At 39.2% G+C, this 15,902-nt stretch overlaps 1 protein-coding gene across 3 annotated transcripts in view; it reads right to left on the bottom strand.

Moving 5' to 3' along the window:
- Positions 1 to 15,110, bottom strand: part of LOC122557296 (uncharacterized protein C8orf48-like) — a 90,278-nt gene extending 75,168 nt beyond the window's left edge. For all 3 annotated transcript variants that reach the window (XM_043704845.1, XM_043704842.1, XM_043704844.1), the window contains exons 1-2: positions 14,933 to 15,110; positions 10,488 to 10,782 (exon numbers count right to left, since the gene is read on the bottom strand). In XM_043704845.1, the coding sequence (XP_043560780.1) occupies positions 10,488 to 10,764 (277 nt within the window). In that variant the 5' untranslated portion in view covers positions 10,765 to 10,782; positions 14,933 to 15,110. The remainder of the gene's footprint in view (positions 1 to 10,487; positions 10,783 to 14,932) is intronic.
- Between the last annotated feature and the right edge of the window lie 792 nt (positions 15,111 to 15,902).

A 15,902-nucleotide genomic window follows, 5' to 3' on the forward strand; every position in this document is an offset into this window, starting at 1 on the left:
ATCACTCTTCCTTAGAAGATCCTTTACAATGAGATCATTAAGTAATCTCACCTCATTTTGCACAAAACTAAATGCAGAATAGCCTGCTCCCTGTTTAGTTTCCCAACATGTTGCTCCAAGAAACAATCTCTAATACATTCAATGAACCCTCCTTCAAAGCTACCCTTACCAATTTGATTAAACCAATCAATATGCATATGGAAATCACCCATGATTATTGTTGTATCTTGCTTACATGCTCCAGTATTTCCTGACTTACAATATGTCCCACTGGAGAACTACTGTTTGGAGACTAAAAGGTTATTCTTACCAGGTACTTATTTCCCTTGCTATTTCTTATTTCTACCCAGACTAATTTTACATCTTGATCTCCAGTGCAAATATCATTTCTCACTATAGCAGAGACCTCTTCCTTTATTATCAAAGCTAAACCACCTATTCGTCCTTCCTGGATATCTTTACAAAAGACTAGGTACTCTTGGGTATTCAATTCCCAAACTTTGCCTCTCTGCAATCGCGTCTCAGTAATCGCCACCAAATCATATCCATTTGCCTCTATTTGCATTATTAGATAGTATACACTGCTACTGCTCTGTACCAGTTATGGAGGGAATGAGTGTTAAAGGAATTGTATGGGGTTTCATTCAAGCAACTGGTGATGTTATGTTTCTTGTTCTTGGAGCTGCACCTTTCCAGGTAAGTGAAGGATCCTCCATTACATTCCTGACTTATGTCTTTTATATGGTGAACAGGACCTTATGATGATGGAAGGTAATTGACGAAGCAGTGGCAGATGAGTAGACCTAGTATACAACCCTGAGGAATCCTGGCAGTGATATCATTGGGCTGTGAATATAAGTATCCATAACAAACAACCATCTCTCTTTGTGCCATTTATGATTCTAACCAATGCAGGTGTTCAAAAAATAGAGTACTTTTAAAGGACACATTTGTTATTTGTCAAAAAAGACAGCCATGGACGAGAGGTAAGAGTCAATATTGAACTCATCAAAAAGGCAAATGGGAAAAGATGCAAAAGAACAGCCTGGGGTGACAAAGCAGGTTGTGAGATCTATAAAAATGATAATATGTAAAGAAACATACAACAAAAACAAATCTTTACAATTATATGTGGCAAAAGAATGCATTCAGAAGCAACATGGTCCCCTTGAAAACTGATCATTGCGTTGTCAATGAAAATAAAGAAATGGTGGTCAGGGTGAGCAATTTCTGTAGATCAGTATTAATAACAGATGTGTGATACACAGCCAAAGCCAATTATTACTGAATTAGGGACAGTGTCTCAACTGAATTAGCATACACAAGATAACAATAGTAGAGAAACTAATGGCGAGTGTGAGTACAGAGTCACTAGAAAGTGATAAAACAGGAACACAGGATTTCCATCTCAGATTTTTAAAAGAAGAAGGTTAGAACATTGTAGATGCTCTTATTATGGTCCTCCAAAGTTCTCTCATGCCTTTAGATTGAAAAATTGTCTCTACACTTCTACTATTTATGAAAGGTGACAGGAGAAAACCAAGAAATTATAGATGAGTTGCCTAATATCTACAGTCAGAAAATTGTCAAAATCTACAATTAAGAATAGAGTGACTGAACAATTGAAACCTTCCAGCTGATCAGAATAAGTCAGAAAGGGGAAAATATTAATTTTAATATTTTCACAATAAATTAAAATTCAGAATAAAATTAAAATTGTTCAAAAGTTCCAATTATCTGTGCTTTTTCATCTTCTGAACCCATACTGAACAACATAAAATTCCCTCAATGATTCTAAGTTTAACTGGAGGAGATGAATAAAAAGGGGAGAAAAGGCATAGAAAGTACTTAAAATATTTAATACATTCTTATTTGGTTAGAATTTTAATTTCATTGTATCAATAATATCTTTCAAAATCTGTAAAGGGAAGGCCATTGCTGGTGAATCTGACTGAAGATTTTGAAGAGGTCACTAAAGCAATAGGCAAGGGAAATGTATTTGGATGATATTTATATGGGCTTCCACAAACAGGTGATATAATCTCTCATAAAAGACAATGCTGTAAAGGTAAAACTCATGGAACTGAAGACAAAATCATTGATCTGAATAGGGAATTGGATAAGAAATAGGAGATAAGGAGCAGGGATAATGGGCAAGTTCTTTAAATGGCAGGATGCGGTTAGCAGGATCCATCGTATGGCCTCAACTGTTCACCATATTTATTAGCAAGTTAGACGATGGGATAAAAAGACACATTTCCTAATGAAACAAGGACAGACGTATGGTAAATAATGTAGATGAAAGCATAACATTACAAACAGTTATTGATAGCTTAAGTGAGTAGACAAAATTGTGATAAATAGATTTTAGTGTAGGGCAATTTAAGGGCATCCACTTTGGAAGTAAAACAGATAGCAGAGGGGAATGGGAAAGCCAGAAACAATGAAGGTTCAAAAAGAGTCATAATGTAGTATAAAGATCATAAAAATGCCATTAACAGATTAAAAAAGAACTAAAAAATAATCTAAAGATATGCTAGCCTTTATAGGACAGAATGCAAGGGAAGAATTGAATTGTATACAGCCCTGTTGAATCCACAGTTGGAGTACTGTGAGCAGTTCTGGGCATTCCTCCTCAGGAAAGATATATTGGTCTTGGAAGGAGTGCAGCATTTACCAGAAATATTAATGGATTCCAAGAGTTCCATCATGAAGGGAGAGTAAACAAATTAGGTACATTCCCTGGAACTTAGATTTATTGAAGTTTTCAAGATATTAAGATGAAGAAATAGGGTGGAAAGTTATTTCAGTGGTTGAGAAGAGTAAGATTATGAGCACATCCTGAAAATGAATGCCAAAGCTTCTCCTTTCATCAGTGGAATGAAAAAACACTTATTCATGCAAAGGGGAGTATAAGCTTGAAATTCACTTTTGCAAATGGCATTGGATGCTAGAAAAGTTTTTACATTTGGAATTGAGATATGTAAAGTTCTTTTTCTTATTAAGGGATATGGGGCAAAGGCAGAACATGAAGTCCGGTTGCAGACCAGTCATGATTTGTCTGAGCCGCTCTAGGAGCTGAATGAACTGCTCTTGATCCTATATGCTGAAGGTGAAGTTAGATAAAATTGAGGGCGAAGGGAATGGAAGTATATGCAGAAATGTTCAGATAAAATAAGCCAAGAACAGGTTCATGTTAGTTATGGATATTAATATTGACTTGGATGTGAATATTGAAGGTATAATTAATAAATTTGCAAATAACATGAACATTGGTGATGTTGTTGATAGTGAGGTGGATAGTCTCAGTCTACGGTCTGATATTGATCAACAAAAAATTAGGCAGGGCAATGGAATTTAATGCTGTTAAATGTGAGATATTGCATTTTGGGAAGTCTCCTGAGGGAAGGATATCCACAATGAACGGTAGGTTCCTAGGGAGTACTGAGGAACAAAGGAACCTTGGTGTAAAAGTCTATGGACCCCTGAAGGGGTCAACACATGGAGACGGAGTGTTGAAGAAGGCATGTGGGATGCTTGCCTTCATTATCCCGGGCTTAGTAAAAAGAGGAGGGTACTGCTGTTCCAAATTTATAAGACATTGGTTACGTCACACAATCAAAGGACCGTGATTGCACTGGACAGGGTGCACAGGAGATTCATCAGGATATTGCCTGGGATGAAAAGTCTCAATTGTGAGGAGAGTTTGGGAATAGGCTGGGTTTACTAGAGCAGAGGAGGCTAATAGGGAATTTGATTAAGTTATACAAAATTATGAGAGACGCAGACACAGTAGATCATCAGAATTATTTCCAATGACAAACATGTCTAAGACCAGACGGCAGAAGTTTAAGGTGAGGAGTAAGTGGTTTAGGGGAGATTTCTCGAAATATGGACTGGGCTGCCTGAAAAACTGGTGGAGGCAGGTACCCTCGCAACATTGAAGAAGCATCTGGATGAGCAAGGGCATAGCAGGCTTTGGACCAAGTGCAGGTAAATGGGATTAGGGTACTTTGCTGTCTGTTGGTTGGCAGACATGGTGGGTCAAAGGGCCTGTTTCTATGCTGTTTGACTCTCTAACAAAGAATTAATCAGTCCATAGCTGCACTGGATGCAGTATCATGAAAGAGTTCATCAAATAATCACTAAGAAGTGGGCCTTAAAACAGAAAGTGCTGGAGAAACTCAACAGTTCAGGCAGAATCTGAGTCCAATATGACTCTTCTTCAGAATTACATCCAGGACCCTCTGAAAATGTCCCTTAAAGTCAGAAAAGTTAAAGGGTTCTGACTCATGTAAGCTTAATGGTTATGCAGGAAAACTTGGAGGATGTAATATATACACTAACTCCTCAGTGATTTCAGGCTGAACTTTACCAAACTTCCACTAAGTGTACAATTTCAGGGACCTTCATGGAGAGTTTTTCTCCATGAACTCTAGCATGTTATCTCATGTAATTTCACCTCATTATTGGTAAGCACCAGACCTCTATGTTGCAGCTCTCACACTACCTTACATTCACCAGCACCACTGGCATACTCACCACTGCTGGAACGTTCAGGGATCTCCACTGTCAGTCACTAACAGCTCTTCACAGCACACATGCAGGAGGGAAACAACAAACAAAAGTTTCTGAGGGCAATTACAAGACACTTCCATGGAATAATAATCTCACATTCATCAGTGTATTGCTACTTTACATCATCACCTGACTGATCAACTGTCATTGTAACCACAGCTACATGGATAAGCTAGACAAGCAACCTGCCCTCAGTGCCATACCACGTTAGAGCCCTGTCTGAAGGACTGCTACACATTCTTTGACATCCAGTGTATAATAACATGCTAGCATTGTACAATGTGAGACTAACATATGTTGGAAAACCTTCAAACAGTTGAATATGTTAACTGTTGCTGTTGTTTAATTAAAAATTAGGAAAAAAAACAAACCAAACAAGACTGCAATAAAGCAAAGAATTACAGATGCTGGGACTCAAACAAAATCAAGAAATTGCTGGAGAAATTCAGCAGGTCTGGCAACATCTATGGAAAGAAGGCAAAGTTAACATAACAGGTCCAGTGACCCTTCTTCAGCACAGGTCTTCAGCTCTGAAGAAAGGTCACTAGACTGAATATGTTGACTCTGCTCTCTCTTCACCAATGCTGCCAGACCTGCATCTGAGAATAAAGAGGTGCTGCTTGCGTTTCAAACACAACAAATTGACAGTCAATGAATAAACACTTCAACAAGTCATATCTATTGGTGACAATTAAATCTGCACCCAACACAGCATGCTCCATCATGCCCAACATGATGGAGCTACTCAACTTATTCTTCCTCCTTGGGAATACTGTTATTGCCCTCCCAGATTTTCACATGCCCTCTTTGCCTGCTCCAGTTATGCTGGGCACAGCAAGCAGGGATTATGTGGTTCACATACACACACAGAATGATACAGGCATCAGAACTTCATCTTTAGGAGGCCTATTGTTTGCTTCAGGATTGTGCTATTTACAATCAGCTCATAAGATCTGGTCCCAAAAGGTGGTCCTCATCCCCATAACCATCCTTGTATTACATCCACGCCTTGACAGTCCTCAACTCGCAAGGACATAGGCATCATACAGCTCCTAGGCAACGAGTACAGGCTTTGGTATTGATGATCATGGGACACTTGTACATTGATGGATTGGAAGCCTTTTCTATTGATAAAGTCAGGACATTGTGATACAGTGCTCTCAGCGCAGCATGTGCACAGTCTATAATGTAAATAATGCACTGGGGGGGAAAGCCAGCTATGTTGCCAAAGCCTACTTCCTAGACTGCAGCACTGACTTCATCATGGAGGACAGAGATAAAGTGGATGACTGGACTCAAATTGCTTTTGTAACTGCCTTGATACATGTGTGAGTACAGGATTGAGAGATCACACACAGCTCCCCAGTGAGTGACTGGGAACAGCCAGAGCTGACACCTTCTGCCACCAGCAAGCCCCCCTACCAGATTTCACACCACACACCCCTGACCTAAAGGTGTCGTACCTGTCACCAGACCCAACACTGTTCCCTCGACCTGACCATTCAATCTACCCCAAACATTCAGCCACTTACCTACCAACTTACCCCTTTTCCCAATTAGAACCCTATCCTACTCATTAACTTGGCACCCTAACCCCTCACACACCTGATACCCTACACCCACTCCTACTTTACAAACTTGCTTTTTCGCAGGAACTGTCAAAGTCACTGGCTGAGCCGCTATACAGAACAATGGTTAAGCCTCGGCTTGAGTACTGTGTGCAGTTCTGGTTGCAACACTACAGGAAAGATGTGATTGCACTGGAGTGGGTGCAGAGGAGATTCACCAGGATGTTGCTTGCATGAAGCATTTTAACTATGAGAGAGACAGGATAGGCAGCAAATGTTAGGAGGGGTGAAAATGTGTTGCTGGAGAAGCGCAGCAGGTCAGGCAGCATCCAGGGAACAGGAGAATCGACGTTTCGGACATAAACCCTTCTTCAGGAATGACAATCGAAACAGTGCACTTCCCAACCTCCCAAATTCTGTTGGCTCTCTGTTTAATTGTGCAAAATTATCACAACATGCGAACCATCATAAATAAATCTGGTTTAATTTGCTAATTGCTAAATAAAAAAAGTTCCGCAGCAAAAGAAAACTAGACAAAACATTACTCTGCATCACATGTAATTATTCTCCAAAGCATTACTAGGATTGTCAATAAAAGTTTATTGTCCATCTGATTAACAGTAGCTTAATAATTACATTGTAATGTGCAACTGAAATGTACCGTTTTTCATCGTCATAGTCTTCACAGCACAGGAGGCGATTTAACCCTTTGTGTCTGTGCCTGCTCTCTGTGCAGCAACCATTTTCTGACTCCATCCCCATAGCAATACAAATGTATTTCTCACAACCACCAATCCAATTTGAAGTCAGTTACCATCACCACCTCCAAAGTCTTCAAAAATAATGAATGCCAGGACATCATCCCTGGTTGTGCAAACAAAGTTCTTCCTAACATTCCCTTACACATCTTGCCAGAGCCTACACTCTCTGTTCCCTAATTCTTGTTGCTTCAGCATTTTTGCTCATCTTACCTAAATGTGCACTCATTTTGAACACCTCTGTCAAACTTTTCTCAATCTCATTTGCTCTGAAAAGAACAACCTCAGCTTTTTCAACCTAAGCTCATTCTAAAATTTTTCATCCATGGAGGGTTATCTACCGCAAAGCCTAGGAAGAATTTGTACCATATCTTACTACATTTGCCTCACTAACCACCTACACCATCTTGCGTTATCCCTCTGATCTGAATCTATTGACACTGCCATTCCTGGAACAACTTACCATTTAGCGGATATCCACTGAAAGACCAGCATCACTCGTGCCTGTTTTAAAAGGCCAATGTGCACCCAGCTGAGCACTGGTTTTCTTAAGCTGCCATGCTCAGTGATGAACATATAGTCTACAAATTTCAGAGAGGAGAAAGACGGTACCACGAGTCTCTGATGCCGTAAGGTGTCTTGAGGCTCTGGTTGAGGATGTCATGCAGAGGAGGGGTGTCTACATTATAGTTAGAAAGTCACTTTTCCACTTGGCAGATGTGCGAGAGGTGCTGTGAGTTGCTCCTTGTGTCAAGATAGGCCGAGCCAAATTTCTTACACAATTCTGTTACAAATCTCACAGTAGCCCATGCCATTCAGGCTCCTATAAGATTCCACCTTCAGCTTTATGGGTATTATATGAAGGTATTCCAAAAGTTGCTCAAATGGTTAAACTTTGTCACAGTCTGTGTGGAAGGAGTTCAAGGTAAGGTCACACGGCTGTAGCAGTGATTGATAATTTGATGGTAAAATAGACACATTCTGAAGGTGACAGTGAATAACAGATTTTATTAGATGTCTGAAAGCCTGAACTCAAAAAGGTTCATGAGCGAAGACATGGTGAAGGACACCTGGAACATATTAGCATGTAAATATTCGGATATCATTCTGTATAATTTAGTATAGAAAACTCAGACAAAGAAATGTCCCTTTGCTATGTTTTAAGACAGTTTGTACTCACTAGAGTAAGATACATTAGTACTGAAATTAAAGACTTAGACCTCGAAATTGCCCATATAACATCTGTTTTTCAGGCACTTAAAGGCCTGCTAATCGTCCAATATGCTGTGCAGTAAGTTCATGTCCATTAATAACTGCCAAGTACACTTTCACCATACTGAAGCTGACAAAACAATTGACTTTAGGTTTCATGCTCATAAAGGCCTTAGGCTGTTTGCATATTCAAGTTAGTGGCTTGACATTTGTTTGACTCTGCCTCAGTAAAATTGGGTTGCACGGAATGCAGCTGGCATTACGCCAAATGTGTCTCAAAAACCCAAGTCACACATCTGTGGCAAATGTAATGACCTGATACCAATCTATTTTATTCAATCAGGGGATATAAGCTTTGGTGACTGAGTTAAATTGCCCTTGAGAAGGTTTTTTTATAAGATACCTTCCTGAACTGCAAGAGTCCGTTTGGTTTAGGTACATCCTCAATTTTTAGGGAAGGAGTTCCAGGATTTTGACTGAGCAACAGTAAAGAAGAGGATTTCCACATCAAGATAATGAGTGGCTTGGAAAGGAATTTTCAGATGATGCCATCATCTGCCACAGTGCCCTTGTTCTTTAGCAGTCATGGGATTGAGAAGTTCTGTCAAGCAAGTCGAGGTGAATTTCTGCCCTGCATCTTCTGATGTTATATGGAGCTGGAAAAAGCACAGCAGGTGTCCTGATAAAAGATCCTGACCTGAAACGTCGACTCTCCTGCTCCTCTGATGCTGCTTGACCTGCTGTGCTTTTTCCAGCTCCACATTTTATTAAATCTGACTTCCCAGCATCTGCAGTCCTCACTATCTCCATCTGCTGATGTTTACTGCTATCACTGTGTGTCAGTGATGAAGGAAGTGAATGCTCGTGGACGCAGTGTCAATCAAGCAGGCTTCTTTGTCTTGGGCGGTATCAGGTTTCTTAAGTGTTATGGGAGCTGCGCTCAAGCAGGCAAGTGGGGAGTATTCTATTATACTCCTGACATGTGCCTTGTAGATGGTGGACTTGCTGAAACATTGGTAGTGGTCAATTTACTTGTCTGATTCTGTAATAGAACCAGGAGGGCTAGTTTTTTTTAAAAAGTCTCTGATATGACACTGGTAGTTCAAAGAACTGAAGACAAACTAGTAACCTCCTTAGAAAATTGGCTAAGAGGCAGAAGAGACAAAATCAAGGTCATGGGTAGATAATGTAATGGACAGGCTGTGACTAGCTATACCCCAAATTATCTGTGTTGGAGCAGCAACCATTCACTGTATTTATTAATGACATAAATGATGGGATATAAAGACACATAGTTGTCAATGACATGGTGCTGATCTCGTAGTTCTCCTGAAGAGCCTGCAAAACAGTTATACTTGGTGATCCCTGAGCAAACTCATCTGCAAAGGTCCCAATGCCAACTGCTTGTGTTTAGTAATGCCAGGACATGGACTGAAAGCCAATTTGAACATTTCAGGTCTTCTTTTTCTTCAAAATTGATCTCTGCAGAAAAACTTCTCATTTTTTGCTTTAATTAGCACATATGTGTTGGGGCAGGAGTTAATTAGAAGGGTAAATATTTGTACAATAAAGATAAAACAAATAACTGTGGATGCTGGAGGTCTGAAATGAAACCAGAAATTGCTGGAGGAACTGAGCAAATCAGGCAGCATGTATGGGCTGTAAGCAGAGTCGATGTTTCAAGTCTGGTGACTCTTCATTGAATCACCAGGAAGTACTCAAACTTTTCTATTTGATACTGTGTTAATCTATTTTGCATTTTTAGTGAATAACTCAGTTTGTAAAAACATCAATTTTGTTGTTTATTAAAGAAATCTGGTTGATGGATTTCTTTAGATAGATAAAGTATACAACTGGTCAGATCAGTAAATGGTAAAGCACTTCAATTTATGTTGTGACTAGTGCGTTGAGGGAGTAGGGAGTGACAGTGCATTCCTTCAACATTGTTCATAACACTAAAAACTGGAGCCAGATCTTTCAGAAGTGAAATTGGATAATATTTCTTTATACAAAGGAGGTAGAAAATTGGAAATATTTTCTACAAACATTAGATTAAGTTAGTATAAATATAATTTGTTATAAATATGATTTAATATAAATAGATAAATATAAAACTGAGATTTTTATTAAGCAAAGGTATGAAGAGAAATGGGACAAACACTAGAAAATTATTAATTTACTGGTCAGCCATGATCTCAGGGAATGGTGGGACAGGCTCATAGAGTTGAAAGGCTGACTCCTGCCCTTACCCAGTCTCTGCATGACTTGCTGGTCAAGAAATGGGGATAAAATCAGCGAGAAAAAACATCAAGATACCAGATGAGCTAGCCCAGAAACATATTTTAAGAAACAATCCATTATTCTATCTCACCATGTTTGACATTTGGAGGTGAAAGAGATTCCATTTCAGATTTGATTGTGGTGGCTTCTGATTCGGTTTTTGATTCAAATTCCTCATCAAAGGGATGATAAGACTCAAACGATTGACTGTAGAATTGACCACTCTCAGTTTCATCAGTACAGGATGTAAAGGATTCATCAGTATATTTCACCATATTGCTACTGCAGCTGTGACAAGGTACACAGGAATCATCTTCAGGATAGCTGATCACAAACTGCCCTTCACTGGTTTCTGTTACATTTGCCATGGGTAATGGGAGAAGCAACTGAAACAAAACAAATAAAAATGACTTATAAAAGTGACCGTAATGCAGCTTCCCTAACAGTCTGCTTGTTAGAAGCAAAATCTTCTGCAGCTGTAAGCACTAATGCATACAATTGCATGTGGGTCTAAGAAGGGCCCTTGTGGCATAATAGTAACATCCTTACCCCTGGACTGAGACACCCAGGTTCAAGTCCCACATTCTCCAAAGGTGTGTAATAATATCACTGAACAGGTTGATTCGAAAAATGGGCTAATAAAGAAATACAAACAGGTCAAGAGAGCTCTTGTGTTGCATATGTAGTGCTTAGAAGCTTGGCTTCACTTTCCATCTGCTCCCGAGGTCAGTAATAACATTACTCAACAGGTTGATTAGAAAATAGACAGACAGGCACAATCAGTAACATATGCTGATCTCAGATGGAACGTTAGGAAGGTTTCTCTCCATTCCCTAGCCTAATAAGAAAAAGGGAAAAAAATCAGTCTGAGTCTACCTTCCCCAGTGACTCCTGTTGGAAAATACATTGTCCAAGAAGGACAGGATCAGATTCAGCTGTCACTTCCTGCGGTTAAACCATCTGCTAACATTCACCATCTCAGCCCATCCACAAAGAATGATCACTTCAACAAAGCAACAAAACAGTTTCTGGTTCTCACAAAACTGAAATATATAAGGACTGCTTATTTGGTCTAAAGGTACTGGCCAGGACATCAGTCACACAGAACTTGAATATTGTTCTACTAAATGTGATACATTTTTATTAAACTCTAAGCAACAGCACATACAATGATACCGCTTACTTAGAAGGCCCACAGCTATGGTCTCTCTCAGAAGATAAATCCATTGAAGATCTCTCAACACATCTTTTGAACAACTCACCAAATTGTTCTACCCGCTCTAACAATGAGTCATTTTCAAAGTCTTTTTTTGTATGATTTCTTGTTATAACGGATTATATACTTTTGGCCTGTTTAATTAACCTTAGTTATACTACCGTTCTATTCAAAGGTATATTCTCTGAAGCTCAAATCCAAGGCTACATTTGAATCAACACAGGCAGTTGTTTGGCTTATTATCTCTAACAACTTTGTCAATCTCAACTTCTGGAATGAAGGAAGCTTTTTTTATGGTCACACAAACAATGTTACCACAATTCTATCAGAGCTCCAGCATTGTTTAAAAATCACTTTTCAGACTTTAGCAAGTCTGTGTCTTGACTAAATGTCTATCTTGCCTCAGGTTTCCAAACCCACAATACAGTTCTTCAGTCTGGTTACTAATTTCTCCTTTAATAGTCTATTCCACTCCTGAGAGACAAACTCAGCACATAGGAGTCATCAACAACCATCTTATAATCATTCATAAGAAAAAAATACATGATTCAAAGTAATTAACACAACAGCAGATAATGCATTGACTTATGGAGGTTTTACATGCTAGTGTGAGTGTATGCATGAGTATTGACTTATAAGTACAGCACCCAGAGGATAAAGGGGGATCTAAGTGAGAAGCTTAGTTCAGAATAGGTTCATTTCACCATGTGAAAAAACATGAATTGCCTTCAATTTCCATTATGCTGCATTAGTTGACCTGACCTGTACTAACAACTAACATAATGTACAGGGGATTTTATACATTGGCAGGAGCAGGAAAGAGGGCATATGAACTGAATGAAATAAGGAGATGCAAAATTTCAATTTTGTTATTGATTGGGATGTAGAGATAAAGACAGTGACACATTTGCAGTGTGTGGCACCACAAATGGACCTTGTAACATATTTGCATACCATGACCACTCAGAAGTGTAAACCGTTTTTGCATAAAACCTTACATTCAAGACAAAATCAGCAACACATGAAAAAATGATCACACTTGTCTTTTTTGTGCACGTTTGTTTACAGGTAACACAGCTGTGGCTGACATCAGTGGTTTTCCTTGTTAAGTTCTATGGTGTAAGGGAGGAGAGTAGGAGAATGGCAGCTTACCTGAGGCTTAGAACAGGCAAGTGTGAGCATAAGGTGGAAGTGTGTTAAGTGGTATCAGAGCCTTGGAGCTCTCCTTTCCACCAAGACCTGGGAGGTCCCCATCAGCAAATCAGGATTCTGACTTGCCTCTGTCGGCCATCTGTGTGCAATCGTTCCCACACGGGAACTGTGAAGGGCAATTGCTGGCTTGTAGCATTGAACTGGTGCACAGCTGGAATTTAAATACATGCTAAAAGCAGGAAATCAGAAGGTCTTGGCTGTGACAAGTATTTGGGCTGCTACATGAAAATGAGAACAGAGTGGTGGGAGGGGAGGGGAATGGTTCATCATGAGGTGAACAGTTTAAAAGAGGGTGTGAGAATATTCATTGGAGTTCATTGGGAGAAAGCCTCCATACTGAAACTGATGCATAGCGCATTTTTCGAACAAAAATCAGTCTGGGTATCCTTTACAATGCAGAGAAGGAGGGCCGGCGGAGTCTGCAATTCCAGCATGCCCCACAGAGTGAGAAGTATAACAGGAGGTAGCCACATGAACATTCAATAAAGAGTGAACAAAAAGACTCATGCCCTGTTGCTTTCAGAATAAAATAATCCTTAATTTTCTGTGACCATCAGTGTGTGCCATACATTTAATTCTCGAGTTCAGCTAACCTCAACAAATAACAATCATGAACATATAACTAACGTGAGAAAAGTATGATGTGAATTATTTATGTGAAATTCAAATCTGAGAGAGCATTCATGCCACCTTTGTACCTTCAAGTCTGATCATAATGTGGGATATAAATGAATTAATGTTATTTCTGCAAGTATAAATTCTGATACAGAATAGGAATGAGAAAATACATATTCAGCAAAAAGAAAGCATGAGACGTGAATACAGAACAATGGTGGATATATGGGCAAACAGGAAAGCATCTGTTTCCCCCTTACACGGGGACACAGGAACAAACCCTAATCAAAGAGGTCAAAGTGGCCTCTGGATGGAAATAGATGCTGATAGAAGAAAAGATATGCCTAATCAATAACCTATAATAGACTGACGTCAAACACCCTTATGGGAGTCAGAGATAAGAGTTTGTCACGGACAAAACAGGATAAACAGAAGTTGTGGGATAAGTCTTAAGGAAATGAGTGACGTAAGCGAAGCAGGGAACAAACAATGGAATAAGGAAAAATATGGGGATTCAAACTGTATAAATTTCGAGAGTTTGTTGGATTTAGTGTGCATTTTGTCATTACCTTACCTGGTAATGAGACAGGGCACCCACCTATAGGTGTATAAATAAATGGCGGATTCAGATATTTGTCTCGGACTGAAATTATTAAAGTGAGTGAGCTTTTGTTTCTCACAATAAGGACAGTGTACTTAGGCAGAAAAATCTTGGCCATAATGCAGGGGCTCTCTGTTTAAGCAAAAGGCTCTTTTATATCCAACTCAAGCTCCAGAATTCAGCAATGAAAAACATGTAACCTGTGCATACAGTGGGCATTTAGATTTTAACTGTAATCGTCTGCAAATCAGCAAAACGCAAAAAAGTGAAGACTTCCAGTCATTATATGTATTTATTTGCTACTATAGGATATACACATACACACACACCTATAGTAGCAAATAAAAACATTGCCTTGAGTATCTGCTCTTGATCTCAGTGTAACACTCTGGATGGAGGTGTGCGTATGTGTGTCAGGTGAGATCAGGTTTAGCTTGATAACCAGACTGAAAAGCTCACAATCAAATGATAAAAATTGAAATTGGGAAAACTATCCTTAAAAACTAACATGAAAATCAGTTGAAGTCATTTAATAATTCATCACTGTCAGCTAGATGCTATACATATAAGAATCGGGGTAAAATGGCAGGAAAAATTGTAGCACTATTTCACTCACTCATACTCCACAGGAACATGAGTGTGTCGGATTAATCCAACTGTTCACAACAGAACAGAGAACTGTTAAATATACAGCTTAACAAAGTAATTGGGCTCTGATACAATAGGCCTGAAGAGTACAGTTGAAAATACATCTGTTTGTTCTTTAACTCCATGAAGTAAGTGCTATCTCTCACAAAAACCGAGTTAAATCATTCCTGCCTCCATTTTACTTCCTCAAATCTCTGCACACTGAAAGCGTTGTCTTGGTAACAGGCATGTAATCTCTTCTCACCTTTCAGTTTTAGTGAACTGCGACCCTTGGGCTTTCAGAGACATTTAGTGGTTTCCTTCATGTTCAATGGGAGATTATGTACTGTGCTCTGTTTCTACAGTTCACTCAGGTCCCTGAGAACAGAAAGCTAAATAATAAATAACTGAGTTCCTGTGAGCTGTTGGACTTCCTCCCCAACCTCACACTACTGCATAGTTCTAAAAGGAACTGGAATGTTCCATTCCAAATGTGTTCTGAGGGGAGAAATCTCCCCAGAATTTTAACTAAGGCATTTTACTTTGCAAATAAGTTAAATAAAGATCTACTGGATATAGACGTCATTTATAATTACTTACTGTTAACACAGACTTCTGATTTAAATTTACAGCTTTCCTACTGTCTGAATAGATTTTTTTTCCCTTTACTGTATCAAGGCATGGGAGAAGCTTAAGACTCCCACATGACTCTCTGCCAATTAATCTATCTACTTATCACTCTCTAGAGTTAACTGTGGCTCCAAGATTTTCCTTGCTACTTATTTTAAGTGTAGCAATAAGTTTATTCATGCTTATTTCGTTGGAATGTATTTTGAAATAGTTCAGCTCATTTTCGTCTTAGAACTTGGCTGAACAATAAATAACTGCCCGTGGTTAGCTGAATAATAATTTTGGCGAGAAATGACTTTTGTGATTTTTTTTCTTTCTCTTGTGCTTTAAGCCAGTATTTCTACCTGCACATTGTGGTATAGGTCTGTATCCTAGACTGGAGCCTCAAACTTCTTTCCTGGGTAGGTATGGAGAATCAGGAAAAGACTCAGCTCTGTGAACCCATCTTTAAAAATCACCAACATAAAACAAGGAACTGTAGATGCTGGAAATCTGAAACAAAAACAGAAATTACTGGAGAAACTCAGCAGGTCTGGAAGTGTCTGTGGAAAGAGAACACAGAATTAATGTTTCAGGCCCAATGACCCTTAATCAAATCTGAAGGG

Source organism: Chiloscyllium plagiosum, chromosome 15 (assembly GCF_004010195.1).
Source record: "Chiloscyllium plagiosum isolate BGI_BamShark_2017 chromosome 15, ASM401019v2, whole genome shotgun sequence".
In the NCBI taxonomy this organism is placed as follows: domain Eukaryota; kingdom Metazoa; phylum Chordata; class Chondrichthyes; order Orectolobiformes; family Hemiscylliidae; genus Chiloscyllium; species Chiloscyllium plagiosum.